Raw genomic sequence first — 12,030 nt, 5'->3', positions numbered from 1 at the left:
GGTTGTCAGTGTGTTTGTAGAGACTGTTAATGAAGCTCACTGCTAAATGCAGTTACAATTCTGTAGCTATTAATACAACGTGACATCAGTTAATGTCAGCTTCCTAGTGAATCACAGTTGCAAACTTGTAGGTGTTCGATAGCTGGTTGTCAAGTTGAAATAGAACACTGTTAAATATAATCCAAGTCTGTCCTAGTTCTCCAGCTCTTTTCCCCTTTTCGCACTGCCGCCTTAGTGGACTGAATACCTGCAGGTCTGCAGAGATAAGCACAGGAAAATTAAGGGGAAAAACAGGTCGACTATTAGACCACTAAGATCAGCAAGTTTTAAAGTGTTTGCTTTTGACTGCAATTTCCTCTCAAATCTGACGACTGTAAGAGCTTAAGCTCAATGAATCTTTCACAGCGTCTGAACCTTGCAAGGTGTTCTCATATCACGAAGTTAAGCTTTTCTTTTTTTCCTTCCTTACAATTCAAAATAGAAGACTGAGAACCTTTCTGAACATCAGCATTTAACATAAGAGCAGACAAAGTCCAGTTTTCAAACCATTTACTGAATGTCAGAGGCCAAATGCTGCTTTAATCTGCATTACCGACACAAGTAGAACATTTTTATATTGACCAACCCGCACACAACAACATAATCTCAACGAAACAGACAGAAGCCTCGGTAGTTATTAACAAGCATTTCGATCAATGAAACATTTTCAGTCCACCACAGGGTCCCATCACCCCTTCAACATTCACTTTTTTCTTCAAAAATGCGGTTAGCACCCTCCACAGCTGATCTCTGCAAAGCCGGTCTTTAGGCTCTAGGGAAAGGTGCTGAGGGAAATAAACTGTTTTATAAATTCCAGGAGATTAAGCAAAATGATGGCCTGAAATAAGACTTCTTGATTTTCACAGGAAGCCTGTCCTAGAAGTCCTAGAAGCTCGCCGTCTCTCTGCAGCAGATGGTTGCAGTGAACAGACTGTGAAAACAGAGTCAAATTCACCAACTAAAACGGGCTGTGGATAATTTGCCTGGTATTATTCCTAGAGCAGCAAGTCAAATTTTACCTTAACCAACCATCCAACATTTCATGGGGCTCTCTAGTAGGTAAGCCAGGAAGCACAGAGTCAAAAATAGAACACAGTGAAACAGGTCCAACACAACGCCGTGGAAGAGGCACTTGGCTTGGGCTGTGTCTTGAGAAAAAGAGTTTGGGACTTACAGAGCAGTAAGAGCATTTCTGCAGGCACAGAGCAGACAGGTCACAGGAACGGACTCCTGATATGAGGCAGAAGCTAGGAATTTAGTTCAAAACAGATGAAAAAAAGTTTATAGAAAGATAACTTGGGTCTCTGGCATGACTCGAGCAGAGCCGTGTGCCAAACAGGAGAGCTGAGAATCACTGCTGTGAAACTGTCCAGAAGAGATGATTGCAAGTCAAGTTCTTCCCTTATTTTCAACCTGTACTTTCTCAGATCTCCCATTTATCCTCTCACGCCCTTCAAGTGAAATACTTCAGACCAGCTGGTAGAATCACAAGCCTGAACTTTATCTTACATGACCCCTTTATGCTACAGCAGCAGTGTGAGCATAGCCTTGCTGCGCACACACACCGAGGCTGATCGCTCACATCCCCAGCTATGATCACCCACAGCTCGTGCCTTTGAGGGAGGTGAATCATTAGGTAAGTGGCAGCCTCAATCTGCGCAATTTTCAGAAGCTGCTCATGCACAATAACCACACCAAGCCCACCGCACTTCCCAAGAGCCAAGCAGAAGTGGAAAATATCAGTGGTTGAATGGCCGCTTGCTGCCATATAGAAATACCCTTACCTTTATTGTTTCTTGCCAAGCCTCTAGCTTATCAATAAAACATTGAGAACAGCTCTCTCTGTGTCAAGGGAAAGGAGCCAATAAACACGTGTTGTCTGCTCAGTGAAAAAATCCATGATGCTAATTTTGGAAAACATCACCTGGCAGAAATGTATAAATACAGAAAGAAAAGGGGAAAAAACAGACGAGCAATACTGCAAATCCTAGTGGGACACTGTTACTGCAGAGGCAGCAGCTGGAACTGAAGTATTTATAGGCAGCCCAAAACCACTGCCAGAGACGGGAATGGAAGCAGATGAGGAGTACGAGACCCTACAGAGCCTGCTGCCCAGGAACAGCCCCAGCTCAGCAGCATCTGCAGCACAGGATGAACTACACGAGTCACTGTGTTACAGAAGGGAACTCCTGCCTTATTAAGAGACCCTAAAGACCAGAGAGCATCTTACCCACTGTCAGCCCCACAGCTACCAGCAGTCCCTGCAGAAACACATACCATTAGCAGCATGGCATTCCTAAAGGCCTCAGATGGAGAAAGCAAGCACGATGACAGCGAGCACCGACACCACCGCATGAGAGCGAGTGTCATGGGATGCTAACGTTGCCATGGCGATGTCCTCATACCGCGTAACATTTTGACACTGTCTGTTTTCTGGGAAGCAGCAAGGATGTGGCAGCCTGCAGAACCTGCATGGAACGGCTGTTAGAGCTTCGCCACGGCTCCTGCTGCAGCCAGCAGCCAATTCCGGCTGCCTGGGGATTGGACATTGACCAATCTGGCAGCTCCACTTTCTAAAGTGCAGGAGGAAGCTCTTAAACAGAAACAGCTCCATAAATCACTCTGATTTAATGTGCTGTCTGCCAGGCTGAGCGCTGGCCTGCACACCTACCTTTGGCATCTCTTGCCCGGGTTCCCAGACCGGCACTCTCAGTGATCCTCCATCAGCTTCTTTGAATTTCAGAACCCAAATGAGCTCGGTCCTCCGCTCAGCCCAGCTGTGTGCAGCGATATACGACCTCACCTCTTCTACTCACATAGAAACAAAAACCCCAAGTCCTAAGGGGATGTAGCTGTGGGTTATGTGATTCCCAAAGGCAGGTGTACATGGATCACCCAGATAAGGTACAAAAAAACAGTGTATTTTCTGACAGGCATATTCCAAAATCATCACGGACCAAATGGAAAACATAACACTGGGGCAGCAATTCATTTTGTTGGTTTTGTTTTGTTAAGGAGGGCAGCAGTGGACTGGAGTCAAACCTTAAAAGTTAGTCTGGACCACTACCTACCTTTACTGTAAGTTTAACAAACACCACCATAAAGGCAAAAGGGCTGTGCAAACCTGCTGCAGAGCAACTGCTCTGACCCCATGGCCACCACTGGGACTTCACAGCGGCGAACAGAAGCAGCAGAGAAAGCTGTTGGGTGCTGTTTGCCATGACACAGCTAGCCAGGAGCGAGCTGACTCCAACAGCTGGAGGTCTAACAGGCATGAAAAAGAGGAAAAGCCTTCTCATTTGTTTTCCTGACAACGTGATTAAAAACCAAAATATGGACATAAAGCCGCAACCTTTAAAGCTTGAATCAAGTTTTCCCAACTTTTTGCTAGTGCTGCGATGTCATGTATTGAAAGAAGAAAGGAAAGGTAAATAGTAGAAATAATAGTAAAAAAAAAAAAAACATCCACCCACACAACCCTTCCAAGATGCTGAGAAGCGCTAAATGAGGAGCTGGTTTTCCAACAAAAAAAATCTTAATGTTATTAGACATCTTGGCTGCAGCGCAATTAATGCGCTTGCCATCCACGTGGCAGTTCCCTGCTAACTGTAAATACATGGGGCACTGGCGGGCAGCACCCCGGGGGGCAGCTGGGATGTTACACCTAAAGGATGGTGAGCTGCAGAGAGGGGAAAAAACCATGAGTGTCACAGGGAGGGAGACTGCAACCTCCTCACTCAGACCTGCCACCAATGCAACAGTAGCGACCCATTAACTACAGTTATCTTTATTCTAACTATTAACTGGGAATGACACCTCACAGTCCCCTGAACTGAGTGCTACACTGGGGAGGTAGGGGGGAAAAAGAGAAAAAGACAACTCCCTGTGCACTGAAGACAACAGGTTTCCAAGGATGCTGCAGTTCACCTGTGGATCCTCACTTACAGAGCTGCACTTCCCCAGCTGCCAAAGCCATCCTCAAAACGCTCCAGTATTCCTGGAGCACAAAGCACTCATTACAGCCATTTATCCCACCCTCCAAGTCCCACATCCCAGCAGGACAGCTCTTGCCCAATGACAGATACAGAATTCAGAGTGGTGCCGATGGGATAGAATGGTTCACCCCTCCAAATCCATAAGAGGAAACCCAGTAGAGGCACATGTGGAAAGTTATAACTTCAGAACGCGGAAAACCATGAAATGCACCAGTGCCAAAGTGTGGACGAGCAGCCAGGCAGCCATCCTGCAATCTGAAAGTGGCACGGCTCGCATCTGAAATGGAAGCCAGGAACGGGGACGCTCCTGCAAACAGCAGGGTGCTGTGCCCCAAGTGTGGGGCTGACAACCCCTCTCTGCCAGCAGCCCTCAGCCACAGCCCTGCCACAATGCTGTTCTGTGCAAAAATCAAATCAAACTCGGCTAGTCCGAAATGCCAAAGGCTGAAAAAAAGAGGGAGAGGGATGAGACAGCAGTTGTCATCATTACAGTTGTTTCCTGATTATTAGCACAGGGCAGAACAGTTCTGTGATGTGAAGTGCTGCTCCAAAGCCAGAAGTGATCAACTGTTTCCCGTGTCACTGGGAGCAACACAATAGTAAGGCGCTTGATTTGCAGGACAGTTTAGCCTACATTTCAGCCAAAAGTGTCCTTCTAATTAGAATCTTCAACAGGAAAAGCAGTTGCATGGGAAGCTGACATGAGTGACTCCTCAAAGACACCCTGCCCCCTATGCCCCTAAGAGTAAGGAGGGGCCGACATCAGCATGAATTCCTCTTGAAGTAGTGTTAACAAAATGTGAAGCTCAGCTCTGTGCTCTCCAAACTGCAGAGCACTTGCACGTTTAGCTGGTTGTATGAGTTCTTTGCATGATGGAAGGTCACGCAATGCTAATGGCATGAAGCTGAAATATGAATGATCTACCATCGTGATTTCACCGCGGCTGGATTTGGTTAAAAAATTGGGCTGCTGAGTTTTGCTTTATTCCTACATGAAGTCAGGCTGCATCAGGGCTTCCCAGGCTTCACATGCACGCAGTTTTGCGAAAGCAAAACAAAAGATAACACAAAAGCAGATCCAAGAAAGCACAGTTTGGTAACTAAAGCGGAGCCTAATTTGTGCATATCATCAGCAGATAATTAAAGCAATGCCCCCCACAGAGGCATCATTGGTGTTGCACGATCCCAGTTTTGACACACATTCCCATACATGTAGCATAGTTCTACCCTCTTCCAGAACACAAAACCAAGTCTCCAAGGACCATCACTGCATAGATGGGTATCGCATTCAAGGCGTGTTGAGCAGCTCTGGACTAGAAATCCTTATTTGAATATGTGAACAGAGCTTCGTGGCAGGTGCCCGAGGGGGAAGAAGAGTGGAGGGGATGGCAGGGCTGTGCCACCCACGTAAACCACATCTCACCGCCCTCCTGAAACGCACAGGCAACTTACAGACCACTTCCTCAATTAAAACATTCACATTTCTAATCTAACCAAGGCACTCAAATGCGAGCAGATAGTGCTTCAGAATCTAATTGCACAGATAAATTATTTCTTAAAACAACTGCTCCAATCAAGTCTAATTCCTCCCCTACACAAAGCAGATACATGCGTTCTGCCAAACAGAAATGTTGAAGCAAAGTAGTTACAGCATTTCACGACTTGTCCCAATGTAGAAATCTGACAGAGTAAAGCCTTTCTTTTAGCCTGGAGAGCAGAGTGCTTTTGAATTAATAAATGTTGCATTAGAATTAATTTCACATGAAATAGAAGCAGAAAGGAAACAGTTTCTCCCAGGCAGAAAGCTTTTCAGGGACACACTCTTCTACTTAGAGTAAATTGACAGCAAAATAAGAGAAAGAGATATCCTTCCCCTGTGGCTGGCAGGATGGCATCCAGGCAGCCCTGCACAGCACCGCACACCGGGCTGGTGTGTACAGCATCCTTGCAGCACGTGCCAGACACAGTCCCATTCGAGGCAAGGAGGTGGCACCATCATTTCCCAGGACTCCAGGTGTGTGCTCCAAGAGCCAGCACTATGGGGACAGCAGAATGCCCTCAGAAGCCCCAGCATCTCACTGACAGCCCCTTCCCCCTGCAAACCCACAGCCGGATGGCCACCAAGGAACGGCTGGCAGCAGTGACAGGCTGTCCCCATCCCCAGGTTGTGTTTTGGGGCTGAGCAAGCCAGCCTGGCCCAAAGGGAGTGCTCTGCTTCCAGCATGGCATGGCAGCACCCAACATGCACTAAGGGAATTCTACAAAGAGCTGTTCTGGGTGTAGAGGAAACAGCGTCACAGAATCTTCCTCTGTAACCACAGCCCAGCACTCACACAGCAACCACAAAAACGAGCACCTCCACAGGTACCTGTTTGTTCCAAGGCCGATTCAGATTGGTCCTGCAGCATGCAATGCTGGATGAGCCCCAGCATTTAAATCTTTGCAGAGCTTCAGGGATAAACTATCATTTCTTTCTTGAAAGGTTAACAGGAAAAGTGCTTCACATTACAGCCACACAAAATAATTTCCTCGTCCTCTCAATGTTCCCTGCATGGATGTGGTTGCCTACCTCACTGAGCACCAACAAAACTGGACTTAGAGCATCCTATAAACCTGTAATATCTTTTGGATGAAAGGACTAGAAGGACTAAACTTCAACACATAAACATTAAAAAAGAAGGCCTGAATTATCTTTTTCTTTGCAGATCACATGAACCCCAATCCAGTACAGTGCTACAACTGAAAAATACCCTTGGCAACTTAAGAACCTACATAGGAGATCTGTTTAATAACTTTATGACTCTTTAGTGTTTAAAATTATATAGAAGTTAAACGATTAAAATTAGCGAAGTCCATCAGATACGATCCAGGCAAAAGCATTTTCTAAACTAACCTAGGAGTCCACAACCAGCCTGTTATCCCAGCCCAACATTGAATGTTACATTAATATTTCACATGGCTTCTCTTCAAAGCAATTGATCACAGTGCGGTGCATCTGCTGGTACTTGATAGTGTGTGCGAGCAGCAGCCAAAGCTGAATTCCATCTTGAGCTCAACTCTTCAGAACAAGCAGCTGCCATGAGGAAGGCTTGCTGTCAGTATCCAGGAGACATTTTGACTTTGGAAACCATTTTCTCCTTGCCAGATCATCGGCTCCAGCTGGGTGAGGCACAGTTCTACCCTGTGCCCCACATTGTGGCAGAAATTCCCAAGCAGACAGCCACAGTTGGGGCCCCAACCCATCAGATTCCAACACATGTGGCTATGGCCTCGGTTTCTGACAAAACCTCTCAGCTCCCCATGTTTCCATAGGTGCACAGTGACTGCAGGTCACTCAAGTTCATCCCCATGCAGATGCTCACATTGCGCCGGGACTTCAGGGCAGCTGTACTGGCAATATGAGCCACGGCTCATCTCCCAGACAGCTGCATCTGTCTCTTGTCAGAGCATACCTCAGGTGCCTTCCATCAGTGCAATCAAATTTCTTTCCCTATGAAACTGGGGCATAGGATGGAAGAGAAAGGAGTTGGTGCGTGTCTGCCCCTCAGCCACAGCACACGTGGAGCAGACACCCAGGCATGAGAAGTGCTTCTGGATCCCAAAATTCAGGCACTGTCTTAAGGAAATCCAACCTTCAGCTCCAGCCCTGAGTGCACCCAGGGTAGGCTATGCCATTCTTAGGAGATGCCACAGAACCTGCAGACTCCAGAGACTTCAAAGCAGGCTACTCAGCACACCAGCAATGTTTGGCATTGCCCCACCTGTGCTTGCAGGTACAGTCTGTGTCCTTGGCCACACACAGGCTCCTGCATGTGAGCCATCCCTCCTCAGAGTTCCTGGACCCCAATCCCCTTGCACCGACTGTCCCTGGCAGCAAAGGCACCTCCTCAATCCCACCCAGAGCTTGCTGGGTTTTGCCTGCATAGCTCCAAGCCTGCTGCTGCTCTCTCTACCAAATCCTCACTGCAGCATGCACAAGTTAAGCAGAACACTCCCACTAACCTTGCAGACTGTCGTCAGTTCCAGGCTAGGCTGTGCAAGACCTCTCCTGGTAAAAGTGGGTTTTCGAGCACTCAGTTCTGCAGAACTCATGCTTCAGTTGCAACCTGCACCCAGACCTCACAAGCTGTTCTACAAGGCAGGTTCCCACAGTCATCATAAATCCCCAGCATGCTATTTTTAACCCATGTGCACTTGCCACTTGGCAGTTCAGGCCTTTCTGACATGTTGCCACCAGCAGAGCTGATTCTAGCCAAGAGCAAGACAAAGCACCAAGGCAGATCCTCAGTACAACCAAGATTTGTGTCCACGCTTACAAATAAGCAGGGTTTTCAAGCTCACATCTCTAGAAATGTGCATGCACAGAGGGCAACCACAGTAGTGTCAGCATGCTTGTGATGGACAGCAGCCAAAGTAAGTAAGGACAGCAGAGGGCCCTGTGTGGCAGGAGAGTAACACCCAGAACCACAGGCACGACCCCAGTAAGTAAACCTACTCCATACCCACAGGTACATATCCATGTGGACATCTACACTTCATTTTGTATAACCTCTTTATAGCCTGCTACTCTGTAAATGAAAAATTATCAGAGCTCAGGACAGGAATTTGCATAAGTTAAAACAACAATTAGGCAGATAATAACTGCAGTTTCAAAATCGTTAACTTCCACTGACATTGACAGGGACCCTGGTGGAACGAAGATAGCAGCACTCAGCCAGCAGGAAGCACAGCAACATTACCATTCCCAGATCAAAAGAGTGATTAACCTAGCGTCCTAATGCTATTGAGTGCAGACAGTAATTTCTGTTCTTTCAAAGCCCCACTGCAGCTTACTGGTGAACAGAGCTCTGTGTTTGCTCAGAGTATCTTCTGTACAAGCAGCTGAGGAAGGAACAGGCCATTACAACACAGGAGTGCAAATTTCAGTGCCACTCCACATCGGTCTCTTTGGAGAGAGGCACGTGGTGCTGTTTGCCACAGCACACACCAGAGGCTCAAGAACACCCTCACTATGGGATGAGTAGCTCTGGAAGCATTCCAGAGATCACCACTTTCTGGCTCCAGGTTCTTCAGTCACATCACTGTCCTGTGCACGCTGACCTCCTGCTTCTGCACGCCATGATTCAAGTGGGCATCACCTGCATCCACTCTACAGCTGAGAAATCAGTTCAAACCTCGCTGGCTTTGTGGCGGGCAGAAAAGCTGTAAAAGATTATGAGAGGCTTCTCCTCTACTGTCCAGGAGATGGACAGTATAGAACAAAAGTGCAGAAAAGGACACATTACAAGTCAAAGCATTTCTCAAAAGCAGATCCATTTTCCAAGGCACAAAGTGGGAAACACCAGAACCCACATGTACTACCAGCACTGGCCAAGCCCAGCAGGCAGCTCCTGCACCACCACACCTCTCAGCACCGGCACTCTGACAAGTTTCCTCCCGTGCCCCTTCCATCTGACCCACCTGAAGTAACTTAATCAAAGTTTTCCTTGTTTGTAGATCCGAGTTCTCGTTAGGCCTCTTTCCCTTTCCAGAGGGATAGCACGGCCATCCATCAACTCCTCATTTTTTTTCCACAGGGTGAGTATTCTCTTAAAGATGCAGTTCTCTGCTTCAGACAAAATGGATGATGTGTCTGTCTGAAATAAGATTGTTACTTTGTCAGTGCTCACAGGATCAATTTTACTTCTTTCCTGCTGCTGTCTCTTATGGAGAACACCTTGCCAAATGCAGCATTCATCTCCCTGATGGAGCGATCAAGATATATATATATATATTTGGACAGAAATCACATTGCAACTCGAAGTGGTCAGAATCTCGCTATTTCAGGGCTATGCATGGGGACGAACATTACAGAATATCGCCTGGCACAATCTCATCACTTCTTTTATATATTTTCCCTTCATGACATTTACTTTCTCAGAAAAAAAAAAAATCACAGGCTTGAGGGTTTAGCATGAAAAAAATTACAAAGCAGCACACACTCATTCTTGCTGTTGGCTCATACATCTGGATGCACGTTAAGAGGCACAAAATACAGGAACAATACTGCATCATCCCCAATGTACTGAACATCACCCCAACAGCTTTACTAACACGACTAACTCGGGCAGGCAAGAGCCACTAATAAGCTGCTGGAGAATGAGGTCTTAATTGTAGATTCATTTAATTCAGAGACAAGCACTTGTGTTGTATTAAGAGCAGCCTATTAGCATTCATACATGAGCATTCAGTAAGTGTGAATAAATAAATACAGTTCTGGGCAAAACCATTTTTCTAAGCACTGGAACAGGAGGCATTTGCTTTACCATCACCCTGCACGGAGCAAAGAGGTCAGACACAAGGGAATGGAGCACTGTCCCGGGCACTGTGTCGGGTTCTGGTACTCAAGCATGTCTCACCATTAATCATTTCTGAAGCAACAGCGCCAGGACTTCCCAAAGCTCCCGTTACTGCCATGCATTCAAACCAAACCTGAACTGAAAACAAATCACAAGCAAAATTTTGAGAACAAAATTAAATATATGTCCACTGGGGGAATACAATGCTCTGCCCGCTCCCTGGCATCCTTGCAAGATGCTGATGACAATCACAAGTTAATCACACAGATGATGAATTTATTCTTACGTCAATTCCTCTAGAAACAACAACGTTAAAGGTGCAGCAGTGCTGATTTGCCCGTGTATTCCTGCTGGCATTTGCACATCCTGGGATGAGCTAACAAAGGCGCATGCCGGCATTTTGAAGGATGCAACCATCACAGACCATACTAAAACATGCCTTAGTTACCAACTTTCATCATTTGCTGCTCAGAGGATTCACGTACAGGTTCAGTCTCCGGCACAGGGTGTACTGTGAAAAGCATCACTCATTTAGGAGTGAGCCACTGGGGATGGATGAAGTGCTTGTACACAGCTCTCCATCCACTCCCTGGTGTGTCCTGGCTCCCCACGTAGTTGCTGTGCTGCCCTCTGCTCCCAGTGCCTCTGCCAGCACCCACTGCCCTTCCCTTGCTGTTTAGTCCCATTGCTATCCCTCCTTCCTTACCGGTGGCCCTCTCCTTGAAGGCTTTATTTTATGGACACAGCCAACTCTCTCTTCATGTAGCAGGCAGAAATCATCGCAACCATTCTGAAAGGATTTTGTACTCGTTTCATGATCTACTTTACCCTTGTTCAATTGAATGATTCCCCCGCTCCCCAATCCTGGAAGCAGCGTGGTGTATTATGCTAATGACAGCGCAAACCAATCATCCCGAGAGCTGACTGCACATAAATTAGCGGCCGGCTGGATGCAATGTCCAGCAGCAAAACCACCTCCTCCCTCAGCACAGTCCTTTAATGCCTCACAGGGAAGGGAGCTCAGCGCAAGGGGAGGACTGGAGCTTCAGCTGCTCCTCTGCACATACCTCGATTTTGCTATCAGTCGAAAGAGCGAGCACGTGAAAAAAATTCCTCCTTTATGCTCGCACAGGCACACTTGCAGCACCCAGCCCAGCACCCCGCTGCCATGCACACGGTGGGTGCTGCTCCGTGGGGCTGGGTGCAGAAGGGCCCTGCTAGCACCCCACACCCAGCCACGGGCCGTGCCTGCTGCCCCACATACTGTGCTTCCCCCCCCGCACTGCTCCCAGGGCACGCACGGACAGACGGACACGCGCAGCCCCGGCCCCACGGGGCGCTGCCCGCTGCCTCGCCTCCCCACACCCGTTTCCCCGCGCCCCGTGGCCGGAGCCCCGCAGCCCCCCCCGTACCCGCGTCCTCCTCGTCGAAGCTGTTCATGCAGGGGAAGTAGATGGCCAAGGCCTCGAAGGAGGCGGAGAGGCTGAGGCGGCTCTGCGACCGCTCCATGAAGAGCCCGGAGCCGGGGGCACCTCCGGGGGCTTCGCCCGCCGCCGCCGCCGGCGGTTTGGCCAGCTTGGCCGCCCCATTCTTCACTCGGAGCACGGCCCGCGGCGTTTTGGCTGCGGCGGGGGCCTCGGCGAGGCGGCGGGGCGAGG

The 12,030-nt window shown here is 48.1% G+C and overlaps 1 protein-coding gene across 13 annotated transcripts in view; it reads right to left on the bottom strand.

The window, feature by feature from the left end:
• The window catches only part of RIMS4 (regulating synaptic membrane exocytosis 4), a 51,272-nt gene extending 39,242 nt beyond the window's left edge, over positions 1–12,030 (bottom strand). For 12 of the 13 annotated variants that reach the window (XR_002444210.1, XR_002444206.1, XR_002444209.1 and 9 more), the window contains exon 1: positions 11,785–12,030. Coding sequence is in view for 6 of the 13 variants with exons in the window: in XM_021416731.1 (XP_021272406.1) it covers positions 11,785–11,881 (97 nt within the window). In the remaining 7 variants the exon portion in view is untranslated. Of the gene's footprint in view, positions 1–9,494; positions 9,671–10,432; positions 10,503–11,784 lie in introns of those variants that run through there. The other variant, XM_021416733.1, reaches the window with a different exon arrangement.

Source organism: Numida meleagris, chromosome 19 (assembly GCF_002078875.1).
Source record: "Numida meleagris isolate 19003 breed g44 Domestic line chromosome 19, NumMel1.0, whole genome shotgun sequence".
Classification (NCBI taxonomy): Eukaryota; Metazoa; Chordata; class Aves; order Galliformes; family Numididae; genus Numida; species Numida meleagris.
Note: the sequence above shows the minus strand (reverse complement) of the source record. Positions and strands in the feature narration are given on the sequence as shown.